Genomic DNA, 17,097 nt, shown 5'->3' on the forward strand with positions numbered 1-17,097 from the left:
AAGGCGATCAATCATTCCGCTTTCAGTGTGAAGGCTCTGTTCGTCGGCGATTCACTTAGCTTTATCGCGTCGCGCTCAGTGTGAAAGGGCCTTTGTATGATACTAACTTCCTCTAATGGGGTAACTCACCTTAATACTGTTTTTAAAAATATATCCAGGTAGAGAAAATCCTTTTTTCCTGTCTATTGGCTCACTGAAGATGACAAGCTGTTCAAATAGGAAGACCCGCCTCTCCTTAGCGCGGGAAAGGAAGCTGCTGTCCTGTTCTGTAACTGTGAACGTGTCTTGCTGGAGAAGTTTTCCTTGTGCTGTGATCTTCCCCTGAAAAAGAGAAAATGTGGTTTTAGGGCAGGGATTTTCAAACCCTATGGGACCCCCAAATATGATGATCCCCTATCTAAAATATAAACACAGCTAATTATATATATATATTGTGACGAGCAGGGCGGGCGAGAGCCGTGAGGAAACAGCGCGAGGCCAGTCGAGTCTCTCACGGAGGAGCTCCGGAGGCATAAAAGGAGGAGCGACGTCAGTGAAGGATGAGAGAGGACCAGGCCTGGATTTTACGTTATGTTTTATTATGTTTGTGTGGCCGGCAGACGTCCGCGAGGGTCTGCCGGCATTACTTTCGTTTTGTTCTTTGTTTATTTTGAATTAAACTTTTGTTGAACGTTCGCCGGTTCCCGCCTCCTTCTTCCCACATTTACGAACTGTGTTACATATATATATATATATATACACACATAGTATCTCACAGAAGTGAGTACACCCCTCACATTTTTGTAAATACTTTATTATATCTTTTCATGTGACAACACTGAAGAAATTACACTTTGCTACAATGTAAAGTAATGAGTGTACAGCTTGTATAACGGTGTCCCCTCAAAATAACTCAACACACAGCCATTAATGTCTAAACCGCTGGCCACAAAAGTGAGTACACCCCTAAGTGAAAATGTCCAAATTGGGCCCAAAGTGTCAATATTTTGTGTGGCCACCATTATTTTCCAGCACTGCCTTAACCCTCTTCGGGATGGAGTTCACCAGAACTTCACAGGTTGCCACTGGAGTCCTCTTTCACTCCTCCATGATGACATCACAGAGCTGGCGGATGTTAGAGACCTTGCGCTCCTCCACCTTCTGTTTGAGGATGCCCCACAGATGCTCAATAGGGTTTAGGTCTGGAGATATGCTTGGCCAGTCCATCACCTTTACCCTTAGCTTCTTTAGCAATGCAGTGGACATCTCGGAGGTGTGTTTGGGGTCGTTATCATGTTGGAATACTGCCCTGCGGCCCAGTCTCCAAAAGTCTCTGCTCATTCATGGTTCCCTCAATGAACTGTAGCTCCCCAGTGCCAGCAGCACTCATGCAGCCCCAGACCATGACAAGGCAAGACACACTTGTCTTTGTACTCCTCACCTGTTTGCTGCCACACACATTTGACACCATCTGACCCAAATAAGTTTATCTTGGTCTCATCAGACCACAGGATATGGTTCCAGTAATCCATGTCCTTAGTCTACTTGTCTTCAGCAAACTGTTTGTGGGCTTTCTTGTGCATCTTTAGAAGAGGCTTCCTTCTGGGACGACAGCTATGCAGACCAATTTGATGCAGTGTGCGGCGTATGGTCTGAGCACTGACAGGCAGACCCCCCCCCCCCCCCACCACTTCAACCTCTGCAACAATGCTAGCAGCACTCATACGTCTATTTCCCAAACACAACCTCTGGATATGACGCCAAGCATATGCACTAAACTTCTTTGGTTGACCATGGCGAGGCCTGCTCTGAGTGGGACCTGTCCTGTTAAACCACTGTATGGTCTTGGCCACCGTGCTGCAGCTCAGTTTCAGGGTCTTGCCAATCTTCTTATAGCCTACGCCATCTTTATACAGAGCAACAATTCCTTTTTTCAGATCCTCAAAAAGTTCTTTGCCATGAGGTGCCATGTTGAACTTCCAGAGACCAGTATGAGAGGTGTGTTTAACACCAAATTAAACACACCTGCTCCCCATTCACACCTGAGACCTTGTAACACTAACGAGTCACATAACAATTTGGACAATTTCACATAGGGGTGTACTCACTTTTGTGGCCAGCGGTTTAGTCATTAATGGCTGTGTGTTGAGTTATTTTGAGGGGACAGCAAATTTACACCATTAAACAAGCTGTACACTCACTACTTTACATTGTAGCAAAGTGTCATTTCTTCAGTGTTGTCACATGAAAAGATATAATAAAATATTTACAAAAATGTGAGGGGTGTACTCACTTCTGTGACATACTGTATAATTAGGATTTTTTTTTGATGTACAGAAAGTTTATTTGAAATAGATTTTTTTTTGTAACAAAATGAAAGTCTTTACTGTCACATTTTCACTTTTTATCAGTTTATTGCAAAATTTTCCTCTGCAGACCCCAGTTTGGAAACCCCTGCTTCAGGGGATCAGAGTAGCTTTCAGAATTTCCACAGACCGACAGCTTTAAACCACAGCCTGAGTCTGGCGCCATACCTCAAAGCCTTGCAGCCGACCCACGTTCATCATGTCATTGCAGCGCTTCGGAACAAAACACATCACCTCCACTGCTTTCTGTTCCAGAGTGAAAGAAAGACAGAAAGAAAGATGTAGAATGACAGAGAGAGAGAGAGAGAGAGCAATGTGTGGAAACAGACCTCAAATCTTTACTTAAGCCTATGAGAAAGTACAGTATTGCTGATTTCTGGCTCATACTGAACCAAAGGGAAGAAAAAAAGACATGTTGGCAGGGTCAAGGAATCACACAATGTTCCTTAGTGGGATTATGTGATTCTTCTTGTATTGAGAAATAAAACTTGCATAATTACAGTGTCTGAGTGACTCATACCTCCAGCTCTTCAGTGTCCATCCCAGCCTTTGTGTAGTACTTGAGGAAATCCTGTCGCGAGACACACAGCGTGAGCTCTAGAATGTTCTATTTTTGTTTTTAGGGTCTATTTGTACTAATGGCTTCTTGTGTGTGGAAACTAATTAAGAGCATTCTGTGCAGTGAGATCGCGGATACATGAACATGAGAAGAAATGTATGTGGGTGATTCTACTCTTGCAATGCAGCTGAGAAGAACCTTTGATATTTCAGTTAAATTTCACAGTACGACAGTTGGCAACATTTTACTTTTACTCTTCCATAAAAATATCTTAATATGTTGTGACTAGTAACAGGTCTGTGGTGTTACTGTGACAAGTTTAACACCAAAGGTATCAGCATACAAAAAATGCCAAGCAGTGATTGCCAACAACGGCAGAATATAAACTACCACTACCACTTTGGGGTCAGTAAGATTTTTAAAAAAAAAAGAGAAATTAATACTTTTATTCTGCAAGGACGCATTAAATTTATTAAAAGTGACAGTAAAGACATCCTGAATAAAATGTATCACTGTTTCCATGAAAACATTTCAACATTAATACTAAGAAGAAATATTTCTCAAGCACCAAATCAGTATTTTAGAATGATGACACTGAAGACAGGAGTAATTCTGCTGAAAATTCAGCTTTGCCATCACAGGAAAGAAAATTAAAATATATTAAAATAGACAGTTATTTAAAATTGTAATAATATAAAATTTTACAGTATTACTGTAGTTTTGATCAAATAAATGCAGACTTGGTGAGCATAAGAGACTTTCAAAAAGAATTAAAAAAAATAATAATAATAATCGAACAGACCCCAAACTTTTGAAAGGTAGTTAAGAAAAACTGAAACCACTTAAAGTATTGTTTGATTATATATAGAAATAGATTATCGAATACAGAAAAGTCACGTAAAAAGTCAAATTAAATTGTACAAAATGTACAAAGAGTGTGCACTTTTTCTCTACTTGATCTTAAAATTAAATACATCTCCAATAATATTTTGATAATAATTTGACTTTCTACTTTTCTTTATGAATGTGTAATTGATTTGACATGGTCCACAACACTCCTAATAGAATAAGCCATGAGTGCACAAGAATGTGTGTGATGTGTGTTTGTGTGCGTCTACATATTGCACTCAGTTTCACCTTCAGTAGCAGCTGGTACTTCATGATCCTCTGCACGGGTTTGATGAGCAGGTCATTCAGCTGCAGCCTGTGACCGAGCTGCTGTTTCAGTTCCTGCACACAAACACACACAAATATTCACCTGATTGACTGTATTTATGCTCAAAGAGAGAAAACCAATATTCTGCATAGCGCACGATAATACTACTAAAACAAATTTTTTGCAGTATGCATACCATGTGCAGTATAAAATTCATGGAATACCCAAATGTGCTACAATGAGCTACCCACAATGCAATGCACTAAATTGCAATGTTTAGGCTTGTTAAAGATGCATCGGCGCAGCACAGACCGATCAACGTACGACATCAAAGTACCACAAAAACGATTCAAAAACATAAGGAGTCGTATGCTGTCCAAACGCTCTCGCGTAAATTCTGTCAATTTAAAAAAAATTAAATAAAATAATACCATTTTGCCGCTTTTAAATATGCTGTGACACGTCGCTTTGGTGCTGTAGTTCAAGCGGCACGTGAACTGATCATCTCTTCCTCTTTACTACAGGTTAATTGTAATTATAAAACTGTTAGTTCCAGTCCTTGATTCTGATTCTTTATTCACGATAAAACACGACTATGACCGCTTCAACCAACATTTCTGTGTATCACTACACAACACCCTTAGAAACCCTTCTTAGCAACGTAAGCTGTATGTTCTCAATTGATATTGTTCATTGAAGCTTACTGTATTATGTAGAAGAGTATTGTGAGAAAGAGATTGAGTGAGAGAATTTATTACCTGCATTCAGATTTAGCATTTTCCTTCAGGTCAGTCCTATGTTCATAATAAAAAATCTGTTTAAATGTCCGATGTATTAAGTTGTCCTTTTAATAGTTAAGGGGTTTTCCCGTGACTGACAGCGCTAGTCAAAGCATTTGTCAGTTGCGTCTTGTTCCGTGTTCAAAACAATTCAGTCTTTTCAATATGAAAGTCTTCGCTACTGACTGACAGACTCATAAAGAGAGTCTTTGCCACCATCTAATGGCGTAATTATGTAACTTCTGTTGCTGTTCACGGTCAGGGACTATTTTTTTCCGGTGGAAGGAAGGCTTTTAGTGAAAGTTAAAGTTGCATTGATACATATTTTTGGTTTTAATATTTGTATTGTGTGGCAACCGTTTTATAAAATCAATAAGGTTCTCGAGGCTAGTGCTGTATCGTGAATAAGTCATGGCTGAAGGGCGTTGTTAGGCACGATGCAAAGCAGATACAGCACAGCCTCGAGTACTTATTGCTTACGTAAACATAACTGAACATTAGAAGGCATTTTGAAACAGTAGTGTTTCAACCGTGGAAAGAGGTCAATAAAACAGCTGGAGAACAATATATCATATATGTTATTATACCTCAGGAAAGCCATTTATTGACCATAGGATGTTTGCTAGAGAGAAGTATTTTGCTAAATATATGTACTATATTGCATAATTATGATATTTTTACTCATATCATTAACAAAATATAACATTATTATAAAAAAAGGCATTCAATTATTTTGAGCTGTTAATTTTAATATTTAATAATATTAATACCAACTGACAGGGCTCCCTGTATGTTACAGTATTACTTAAGAGATTTTTCCCTTGAGAAAAATTAACATGTAGCTACTGTACCTGATATTTATCCAGTTGAATTGATATTTTATCAAGATCAGAATCAAATCGCAAGCTTATAAATTTAAATCGTGAAATTACTAATAAAAACAGTAGCCTACTTGTACAATGTAAACATTGTAACATGTTGTCACTAAACTTAATGAAATTCTGTTTAGTTATCAAATGTTTTGGCAATCACAATACACTTATTGTGATGCAAGGTTGTTTTTTTTACACCCCCCTAAACTCAACAGTTGGCAGCCCTGGGTTATGCGACAAAAATCAGTTAACTATTGTAGGAAACATGCATCATTTATGGTTTTAAATACAAAAAAAAAGAAAAGAAAATAGTAGGTAGTATACAATACTGCACAGTATGCTTTAGGCTATGCATTGGTTTGCTGGTATTCCACTCAAACACTCTCCTTGATCCATTATCCCCTAAAGTAATGGCAGCTTTCAAACCTCCAAATGTTTTGGCACAGCACTGAGAAGTATCCATTAAGTGTCAAATTTTTCGATCAAGCATCTCCCCTGTTTTGTCTGTTCCAAGAATTGATAGGTCAGTCGTGCCCTTCACTGTCCACTGAGTGATTATTACACACACACAGTGCAAATGGAAAGAGAGCGAGACAGTCTGCCTTGAGATATTTACACAGATGGGCCTGTGCGACCAAAACAGACCCTTGCGCTTAACCTGTGTCTTTGAGGACTCCACTAGAGCGTGTATACATGTGTTTGTGTGCTTGCTCTTTACACGCACTTACCTCAAAGTAGGTCTCGATGTATTCTGACACAATGTGCTCAGACTTAGGTTTGTTCTGGCAATATACCACATACATGTGAAGCCGTCTTTCCTGCAGTTTGTGCAAACGGAGAGAACAGAGAGAATTAGCTAAGTAGTTATACAGTGGACCCAAACAAGTATACGTACACTTAAACCACAGTAAAAATGTTTGAATGTCTTGAAATTATATAACAAAATATTAAACCAAGTGATATTTATTTTAATGAAATATAGCACACTTTTCAAGCAAAACATTTCACAAAAGCAAGTTTGTTCAAATTACATATAAAAAAACAGTTACTGTAGAAATGAAATAAACCATATTCAGTCTCTTTCTATGTCCATTGTTTATGCGATTACTCTGCTAGGACATCTTGAGGGCCACCAAAAATCACTTTGACACCAGCTGGTTGCAGAAACACCATTGCAGTTAGTTCTGAGAAAAGTATCATTTGTTTGCAGAAAACACTTAGTTTGAAATTTTGTATCTCATGTTATGTCATTCAGATATTTGTAAGCGTGACTTTAGTGTCCCATGTTTACTATATACACACACTACTTAATCTTATATGCAGTCAAGAAAATTGTTGCCAATAAGATGAAACAGTAACCATGATGTTACTGAAATATATCAAAGACATTTAAGAAAAAATATGTATTTATCATTTGTAAATGCAGCTAGAGATAGACATGAGGCAGCAGTGGACATGTATCATGACAGAGGTGATTTGATGGAAACTTTCAAGCTGCTAAAAGTGTTTAAATAAGTTTGAAACAGACTGTCTGCAGTATAAGAGCAGCGTGCTGTGACTGCATAGAAAGAGAGAGATTACAAAACACTGATGTAGGAGAGGGAGCAGAAGGCCATGTATAATTCAGTCCAATTATCCTCAATGTAATCAGAGCCCCATTCTCTCTCTCTCTCACTGCATTCAGGTAGTAGGATGTTATAACTACGTTTCTACGTCTCTCTCTCTCTCACACACACACACACACACACACAAATAAACACACTCAATACACAGACTGAGTTGCCTGGAGACAGGCCGATTGGATAAACGTCAAATGGTTCTGACAATAGCTTTATATGGACCATGTGACTTAACACAGCACAAAATAATTTCTTAATCAGCATTTCTGTCATTTTACAATGAAAAATAACAATCAACAATATTTTTAGAGAATTCATTAAATAATGTTATTTTCTAAACTTGCATATTTTTAAAACATAAATTTAATTAAAGGTGCCCTAGAACCTTTTTTAAAAAGATGTAATATAAGTCTAAGGTGTCCCCTGAATGTGTCTGTGAAGTTTCAGCACAAAATACCCCATAGATTTTTTAACTACCTATTTTGGGGCATCATTATAAATGAGCCAATTCAGGGTGTGTGGCCCTTTAAATGCTGACGCTCCCCACCCACAGAGCTCGCGCTTGCCTTAAACAACATAAAAAAAAGTTCACACAGCTAATATAACCCTCAAAATGGATCTTTACAAAGTGTTCGTCATGCAGCATGTCTAATCGCGTAAGTACAGTGCTTATTTGGATGTTTACATTGATTCTGAATGAGTTTGATGGTGCTCCGTGGCTAACGGCTAATGCTACACTGTTGGAGAGATTTATAAAGAATGAAGTTGTGTTTATGAATTATACAGACTGCAAGTGTTTAAAAATGAAAATAGCGACGGCTCTTGTCTCCGTGAATACAGTAAGAAACGATGGTAACTTTAACCACATTTAACAGTACATTAGCAACATGCTAACGAAACATTTAGAAAGACAATTTACAAATATCACTAAAAATATCATGTAATCATGGATCATGTCAGTTATTATTGCTCCATCTGCCATTTTTTGCTATTGTCCTTTCTTGCTTACCTAGTCTGATGATTCAACTGTGCACATCCAAGCGTTCTGCCCTTGTAATGCCTTTCATAATGTTGGGAACATGGGCTGGCATATGCAAATATTGGGGGCGTACACCCCGACTGTTACGTAACAGTCTGTGTTATGTTGAGATTCGCCTGTTCTTCGGAGGTCTTTTAAACAAATTAGATTTATATAAGAAGGAGGAAACAATGGAGTTTGAGACTCACTGTATGTCATTTCCATGTACTGAACTATTGTTATTCAACTATGCCGAGGTAAATTCAATTTTTTAATCTAGGGCACCTTTAATTTTAATACAAGTTTTAAACCTTATAAAGTATTGTGAATGAACACAACTTAATGGAAACTAGCATATTTGTAAAATATTTATCAATTTGGCATTTAAATAAAAAAGAAACCTACTTTAATATTGCTGTATAACATTTTATATGTTAACAAATGTTACATCTTGTTTTAAATATAAACCCCACTAATTTGTTAATTTATGCTTAAACAGCTATTTGCCAATAGAAAAATATAAGAATAAACTAAAAAATTTTAATATAATTGAATTTAATATAATAATTGTATTTTAATATAATACATTAATATCCATGTAATATGTTTAGCTAATTTTTAAAGGAAAACAGCCAACACTACTGATTCAGAAGATGACTTCAGTGACATGTCCTTATAAGACTAAGACCAGCTGAAGAATTTTGCAACCCATTCTTAATTTATCCACATTACACATCATTGACTGGAAGTTGGGAAGTCATGACATAACTTAAGTGTCTCACAACTTTGTAATGTACTGTATTAGTTAAAGAGGGGCTGAGAGCGGAGGCCGAGGAAATTTGAAAGAGCGAGGGGGGGTCTTGTTTGTGAAAAGAAAAAAAGAAAGAGTAGGGACAGGACAAAGAGTGAGCCTGGCCCTCACTTACCCTCCATTACTGTTTCTCATTACCAGCCAATTTCCCACTACGCTTGTTTCATAGTTTGACTCAACCTTTAGATTTGTGTTATAAGTTTCTTTATTCCCCTCAAGCCTTTTATGTTACCCAAAGGGCTCAGACTCATTAAACAGTAGAAAGGGGCAAACGCTGGCAGATGTCAATTTGTACAGTAACTCAGTGCTTTTTATCTAAGCAAAACACTTTGATCCACCACCAAAACTTATATCACAGCATGTGGCAGCTTTAAACAAATTACTGCCACTGTGAAGTACTTCCACAACTGTAAATCCGCAAATTTTAGTCTTTCACATGTATGCCTGTGGGCACCGGGAGCTGTGTTGTTTCTTCTTGGTGAGTTATTTATGTGAGTATGTCCATAGTGTAGGACTGAACTCCAGAAATAGACTTGTTGTGTAAAGCACCAATGTTATCAAAGGACATAGCCGTGCTTGTTATACCTTTTTTCCCGCCTCTTTTTCCCTTGTGGTGGTGAGACAATGGACACACAAACAAATACACAGTCTTAAATGGGCTGTATCAGTAATGGGGAGGGGGGGGAACAGAAATAGAGTGGGATGATGGGAGGATAAATGGGGTGTTAAAGTGGGTGTGCGTGTTAAAAACCTCTGTGCTTTCTCAGCTCTGTTTACTCAAAGTGAGAGAAGATTCTGCTCAGTCTTGCTAGGCAGAGACAGAAAGGAAAATGAGAATAATAGAGAGACTTACATGTTTGATAAAAAGTTGGGCCAGTCGTTCAGGCTCGGCCACACATTTCTCCAGCTCACCCAGGAAATAACTGAGGAGAGAACAGACATACAGCTCACCATAAGTCATCAGCAAGACCATATGGAGTCTGCATGCAGTAAATTCCAGACATTCCCCCCCAGCCAAAAAAAGGACAGTTTAGGAATATATTGAAAATCAGATTCATGATACACACAATCGCAGATAAACCCACTCTTTATGCCAGTCGTAGATCTGATGAATATTCCCAAAAACTATTTTGTCTTTTCCCTTCATGTCTTCTGGAATTCCTTTAGCACTCATAGTGGCCATGTAGCCCTGCGAGAGACAGAACATGATGAACTTCCACAGCTCATGAACCATAAAAAACACTTTTATTATTAAATCTGAGGCATTTCAACTGATAAAATATCATCCTCATAAAAACATGTAGATCATCATATTCCAAATATTTTATATCCAGGCACCATTATTTTAATTTATACTGTGATCAGTATTACAGCTGAGAGGAATTCAGGTCAGTTGATATATCAAATCTAATTCTGTGGTGATTTAATGCTTTGAAATGCATTCAAATCATTCTAAGATTACAGGAAAATTGATAGTGTTCCATAACAGAGTTGATCAAATCCACATGCGATTTGTTAATAGATATTTTAAACTCAACCCCCCCGCCCACCCCCAAAAAAGAAGCTCACCTCCACAATAAGTCCTAGATCAGCTACATACAGCTTTTCTGTCTCTATTAATTCTTTCAGAACATACCTGCAGAATAGAAGTAGTCAATTTTCATTCAAAACATTAACAATATCTGACAGCTGAAAACATGTGCTGTGAGTAATATATATAGCATGTAATATTAGCAGAGTTCTGGCTGGCGCAGCATATTAATAATCAAGGAGCTATTTGTGGACTAGACGAAGGGCCTGTTTTATTGAAATGGGTGAATATCCCAGCTGGAAAATCCATTTTATGCTGGTAGCTTTGATTTGGAACATGGTATCTGGTTTCTAGTTGGTCATTATCTGGTCTAAGATTATCTTTACCTGGTTTAGGATGAGCTTTAGCTAGTCTCTATCTGTTTAATGATCATGAGCTGGTCTAAGTTATCTTTAGCTCATCTAAGATGGTCATTAACTGATATAAGATTATCTTTAGCTGGTTTAAGGTGATCTTTAGCTGGTCTACCAACCACTATGTTCCAAAAACCAATTTGAGGTGGTTTCTAGCTGGTTACGAATGTCATTAGTCGATCTATGCTGGTCATTATCTGGTCTAAGATTATCTTTACCTGGTTTAGGATGAACTTTAGCTGGTCACTAGCTGGTTAATGATCATGAGCTGGTCTAAGTTGTCTTTAGCTCATCTAAGATGGTCATTAGCTGATCTAAGATTATCTTTAGCTGGTTTAAGGTGATCTTTAGCTGGTCTACCAACCACTATGTTCCAAAAACCCATTTGAGGTCATTTCTAGTTGGTTACGAACGTCATTAGTTGGTCCATGCTGGTCATTAGCTGGTCTAAGATTATCTTTAGCTGGTCTTTAGTTCATCTAAAGCCGGGTTCACACTGTGCGATTTTGGCCAAGATTTGGTCGTCTGAGATCAATTTTGCAAATCCTAAAAGATTCCTATAATCCTAGGCTAAAATCTGTAGTCTTTAATCGCTAGTTTGCCATGTTCACAGACAGTCGATTAATGACCGTTGCAATCAAAATTTTTTTTGACTAAACAGCGGGCGCTAATGTGAGTGTGCACGCCGACGCGAAAAACACGAGGCGTAAAAACGTCATTGCCTCGGGTTCGTTTTTTTGGTTTGACGCGCCGCGTTAAAAACTGGCCGACCAATAAGATTGGTGCTTTTGTTCACGTGCCTGGAGCTACTGAAGTTGACTTGGTGGACTGAAACATGACTTGGTGGCGCTCAAGCACAAAACAGTCTTGCCGAGCACACATTGACACCTGGGCTGCGTTCCAGTTCGGTTTTAGACACGCACTCGCGAACTTCCCTAAACACTTTCCCTCGGGGGAATCCCTGACGCCATTTTGAAGTGCGTTCCACTTTGTGAAGTGGACGAGGGAAGTTTATATGGACAGACCCTCGCTCCCTTGATTTTGACCGAGGGAGCGAGTCTACTTCATATGTACACTTCAGGCAGCTCCATAACCCACAATGCAACACGATTGTGACGTCACCGCATATTGCGTTTATTTTACCCCACCACAAACAACTCAATGATATATACATTATTTTTTAAACATTTAAAGCACACATATATATATATATATATATATATATATATATATATATATATATATATATATACATATAGAATGCTGTATTAAACAAATTTGTAAGGGGAAAAAATAAATAATAAATCAGCTCCATTGCGGATTCCAAGTGATGATCAAGGGCTTAGGACGTTCCAGTTCAGCCCATACAAAAGTTCCGCCAGAAGTGGGCACTCGTGCAACATAAGCAATGACGTACATCCGAGTCAACGAGACCAAGTGAAGTTAGCGAGGGAAGGGCATTTAAAAACCGAACTGGAACGCAGCCCAAGACGACGAAGAGAAAGTAAGTAGACGAGGAAGACCCCTACAAACTATCCCTGCGTCTCAAACAGCTCCCTAGCTTCCTTGGTCATGTATCAGTATACCATTTAAAGGTACAATATGTAAAATTTTTGCAGTAAAATATCCAAAAACCACTAGGCTAGTGTTATATATTTTGTCCAGCTGATTACTAACAATATCTCTAATGTTTTCAACTACTTGTAAATCATGAGAAAATTCCCATTCTAAACAGTGACACGGGGCAGTGCAGTCGCCTGTCAATGACGTGAGTTACCCTTTGTTACCGCCTTTACTGACGTAGAAACCACATGACAACAGTGCCGTGGACAAATGCGGAAGTAGTGTCTAGCGTCCAGCAAACCACTAGCTTGCTTCAAGCAGTTCCTTATTTACTTCTTGCACGTTTTATGCTGGATTGTGTTACTTATTTATGGAACATGATTACTGTTTACCATCTGCCGCTGGTTCTGTCGACAAGGACAGCTCCCGTAAACTCATGACCGGAAAAGCGGAAGCGGCGCCGGCGACTGTGTCATAATAAAAGTCCCGCTGCTCGTGAGGCGTGTGTTGATCAATCGCTCCAGCGGCCTCGTTCAGCTCCCGCAACACTCGGTCCTGCGCTACTTCATACTACGGTAACTTTAATAATCGCATCCACGAACATGAGTTCTTCCAGACTCCAATCCCTATTCTTTTGCACCGTCCGTTGAGATGGAGACCACATGTCCCAAGTTTCCGCTCTAAAACTTGGCGTCATCAAACTACGCCTTTGTTTTGAATAGGCTTCTAGCGACCTCTAGCGGAAAAAAATATCACAAATTGTACCTTTAAATTAATGTGGCCGACTCCCTGATCAGTGCCTGACTAGTGAACTAGGGAGCTGATTGAGACGCACGCTATGGGTGCTCTGCCAGTTCTTGGCCATACCAATAGATGTGTATTATTTCTGTATTTTTGCAGTTTGTTTCTTTTACATTCAAGAAATATAGTTGAGAATGTCTATTTCATAAATGTTTATTTTCCACTACTGTTTCTGACTACCATCTCTCATATATGCCATTTAATATCTGCATTTTTATCTTCTTTAACTTTATTAATATCATAAATATGTGTATTTGCACTACCGTTAAGCACAAGCGCCACATACTGTCAGGGAGTGAATTTGCACGTTCACTCTGCGCATCGCCAGTGAAAATCGCTTGGGTGTGAACACAAAAAACATCTTGAAAAACGCTGACGATAAACGCGTGCCATATTCGTCCAGCAGGCCTTTACGCTGTTATGACCAGCCTGCCAGTCTACCAGCTTGAAGCAGTCAGTAAACCACCTACTAGTTTAAACTGGATTTTCCATCAGGGATGACGAACCGGTGTACTGATGAACATCTGATGTCTGCTCTGTTAAACTGTTTAAATCTCAAAGTAATACAGTATTAAAAAGATCTAAATTAAGCATTTCTGTTACATAAGATGCCTAAAATAAGAATTTCTTAGGTTACATAACTCAAGTTGCAAATGAAGGAGATTTCACACACACATGCTTTTTTCTAAGGCACTCTTCCGATCCTCTTCGCTGTCTATGGTGGTTGATGATTGGCTGGAGTTGTCATCCGTCAACACAGAGCCATTGTCGTCAGCCTGTAGGCTGGTGCACGGGGTGATCTGCAGGCACAGAGGGGATAACTGTGTATAAGAGATGAGACATAATGCTGAAATGTTATTCGCTTCAGGGATGGCTGCAGGGACAGAGAGGAATAATACAGAGGAGAGAGAGCAGGGTGGGAACATACGAGCTGTTGTAATAGCTCAGGTTGCCTAGGTGACAGGAAAGGAGCATGCTGGGTCTGCTGGTGACAGTGACTGAATGATAACAGGTATTCAGCGCTTACCAATAAGCATGACACCACAGAGACAGAGTAGATACACTACTCTGAATCTCAATGCCATTGACCCCATGAAGTCATCACGTTCTCATAGAAACTCATGTCAAATTGTTTTGGTTGATTTTCACCATTGTTTAAGCGGAGGATAGACGTGCAGACAGCCCTGCAACTTGTTCAATGATTTGAGACGGAAAGAGGATGTCTGAAGACGTCCTGCCTTTGTTAATGTGTTTGTTAACCACATCAGAGGACCACAAACTAGGACATACTATGCTATAAATCCTCACACTTTGTCACGTCCCTCACAGTCATGCTTAAGGATTTCCCTAAACAAAAATATTTAAAAAGTAATTTGTTCTACAGGCATGAATGATACCACATAGGTTTGTGCTAAAAATCACTCCGATATTATCTATGCTCACACGGTTTTATACTGGGCAGTTTTATACCTTTGTATATATGATTTAGGGCTGTCAAACGATTAATCACGATTAATCGCATACAAAATAAAAGTCTGAGTTTGCCTAATATATATGGGGGTGTACTGTGTGTAATTATTATGTATATATAAATACAAACACAGCCATGTATATATTTGAGAAATATTTACAAGTATATGTATTTATTTATATTTTTATATAATTTATATTATATATACATACATTTTTTGTACATAAATACCATATTTCTCTTAAATATATACATTAATTTGTGTGTATTTATATATACATATTAATTACACACATTACTCACACATATATTATACAAACTCAAACTTTTATTTTGTATGCGATTAATCGCGATTAATCGTTTGACAGGCCTAATCTGATTGTCATTTAAGGGATAGTTCACACAAAAATGAACATTGTCATAATTTACTCACCCTCATGTTATTCTAAACCTGTATGAATTTCTTTCTTCTGCAGCACACAAAATAAGATATTTTGAAGAATGTCAGTAACCAAATAGTTTGTTGTTATTGTTAACTAAATAGAAAGTATTCAAAAAAAAATGGTTAATGGAAAAAATATTAAATAAAATAATTAAATGGATTATTAAAAAATTTAATGGAAATTAGGAACGAAACTAAAACTGAAAATATAATAATAAAAGCTGAAATATTAATATTAAGACCTTCGTTCATCTTCGAATTAAGATATAGTCCACGTGACTGCAGTGGTTCAAACTTAATTCTATGAAGCGACGAGAATACTTTTTGTGCACAAAAACAAAACAAAAATAATGACTTTATTCAACAAATTTGTCAGAACGCTGGCTCTGTATTGGCCGACGCTGTTCACGTGAGCAGCATGACGCATGCATGTGATGCCGGCCAATAACGAGCCGGCGTTCTGACATAGAACCCGGAAGCGCTGAATGTAAACAGTGTAAGAGAATGACAGGGAAGAGACGAATTTGTTTAATAAAGTCATTATTTTTGTTTTGTTTTTGGCACAAAATGTATTCTCGTCGCTTCATAAAATTAAGGTTGAACCATTTTAACAATGTTTTACTACTTTTCTGGACCTTGAAAGTGGTAGTTAAATTGCTGTCTATGGAGGAGTCAGATAGCTCTCGGATTTCATCAAAAATATCTTAATTTGTGTTCCGAAGATGAACGAAGGTCTTATGGGTTTGGAACGACGTGAGGGAGAGTACTTAATTATAGCATTTTCATTTTTGGGTGAACTAACTCTTTAATAAATACTATAATAGTATACTATTAATAAAAAAAATAAAAAAAAACACTGGTTTGGAACAACGGACAGAATTTTACATTTTTGAGTGAACCATCCCATTAAGACCAGCATATTATTAATATTAGCATATTAATTTAGCCATTTGGTCCCCACAATGTAGGCAATACACCCACAACAGGCTTTCCGTTTGTCATCTAATATTAACTGTCATCTAAATGCTCTGTGTGGCATAACATATGCATCACTGCTGTTGAATGACAAAATCAATGGCAGACTTGAATATACACACAGGCAATGAAGAAATGAGTATTTGCCAGGGGCAAAGGCCATAAACATGTACCTGCAAAGACAAAAAGAACCACTGGCCATTGTTCTCCATGCAGTGTGTCTGCAGTAGTGTACATCAATAGACATATTCTCCTTTTGTTGGAATCAAAAACCTCTACAAACAAACAGAAAAAGCAATTACACTTATTTATTGTGTTTCCCTGCCTCTTAAATGCACTAAAGGCAAGATATGATCTACCCTTTAACCAAAGCTGTTTAGCTGCTTGGTTAACATCACAGTCACCGGTGGAGCATCACTTTATCTTCATTCTCAGGACCCCGGTTTCTCACTCTCTTTCTGCGTGTATTGTGAGAATTCACAATACATGCCTTCAACTATAACGTCACACATTCTCCTCATAACAAGAATTCCATTACTCAGACCTTGTGATGGATAACACATCTCCATCCATCTATTCTCATATCACTTTTTTTTAGTTTGTTTGTTCATTAGAGCTTTACAAAACACTTCCTTTGTTTATGAGGGTGTTGTTTGTTAGAGAAATGTGCCACAGTCTATTCAGAAACAATGAACGGAAGTTCCTTGCATCATTTGATCATTTACTCGTTCCACGTCGTTCC

The 17,097-nt window shown here is 38.1% G+C and overlaps 1 protein-coding gene across 3 annotated transcripts in view; it reads right to left on the reverse strand.

Annotated features, from left to right (window-relative positions):
- Positions 1–17,097, reverse strand: part of arhgef25a (Rho guanine nucleotide exchange factor (GEF) 25a) — a 107,179-nt gene that overhangs the window by 16,406 nt on the left and 73,676 nt on the right. For all 3 annotated transcript variants that reach the window (XM_067370375.1, XM_067370377.1, XM_067370376.1), the window contains 9 exons: positions 14,143–14,267; positions 10,729–10,795; positions 10,245–10,348; positions 10,013–10,082; positions 6,440–6,529; positions 4,042–4,134; positions 2,866–2,916; positions 2,514–2,591; positions 130–321 (listed from right to left, as the gene is read on the reverse strand). In XM_067370375.1, coding sequence (XP_067226476.1) covers positions 130–321; positions 2,514–2,591; positions 2,866–2,916; positions 4,042–4,134; positions 6,440–6,529; positions 10,013–10,082; positions 10,245–10,348; positions 10,729–10,795; positions 14,143–14,267 — 870 coding nt within the window. The remainder of the gene's footprint in view (positions 1–129; positions 322–2,513; positions 2,592–2,865; positions 2,917–4,041; positions 4,135–6,439; positions 6,530–10,012; positions 10,083–10,244; positions 10,349–10,728; positions 10,796–14,142; positions 14,268–17,097) is intronic.

The sequence above is a fragment of the Chanodichthys erythropterus genome, chromosome 20 (genome assembly GCF_024489055.1).
Source record: "Chanodichthys erythropterus isolate Z2021 chromosome 20, ASM2448905v1, whole genome shotgun sequence".
NCBI lineage: Eukaryota > Metazoa > Chordata > Actinopteri > Cypriniformes > Xenocyprididae > Chanodichthys > Chanodichthys erythropterus.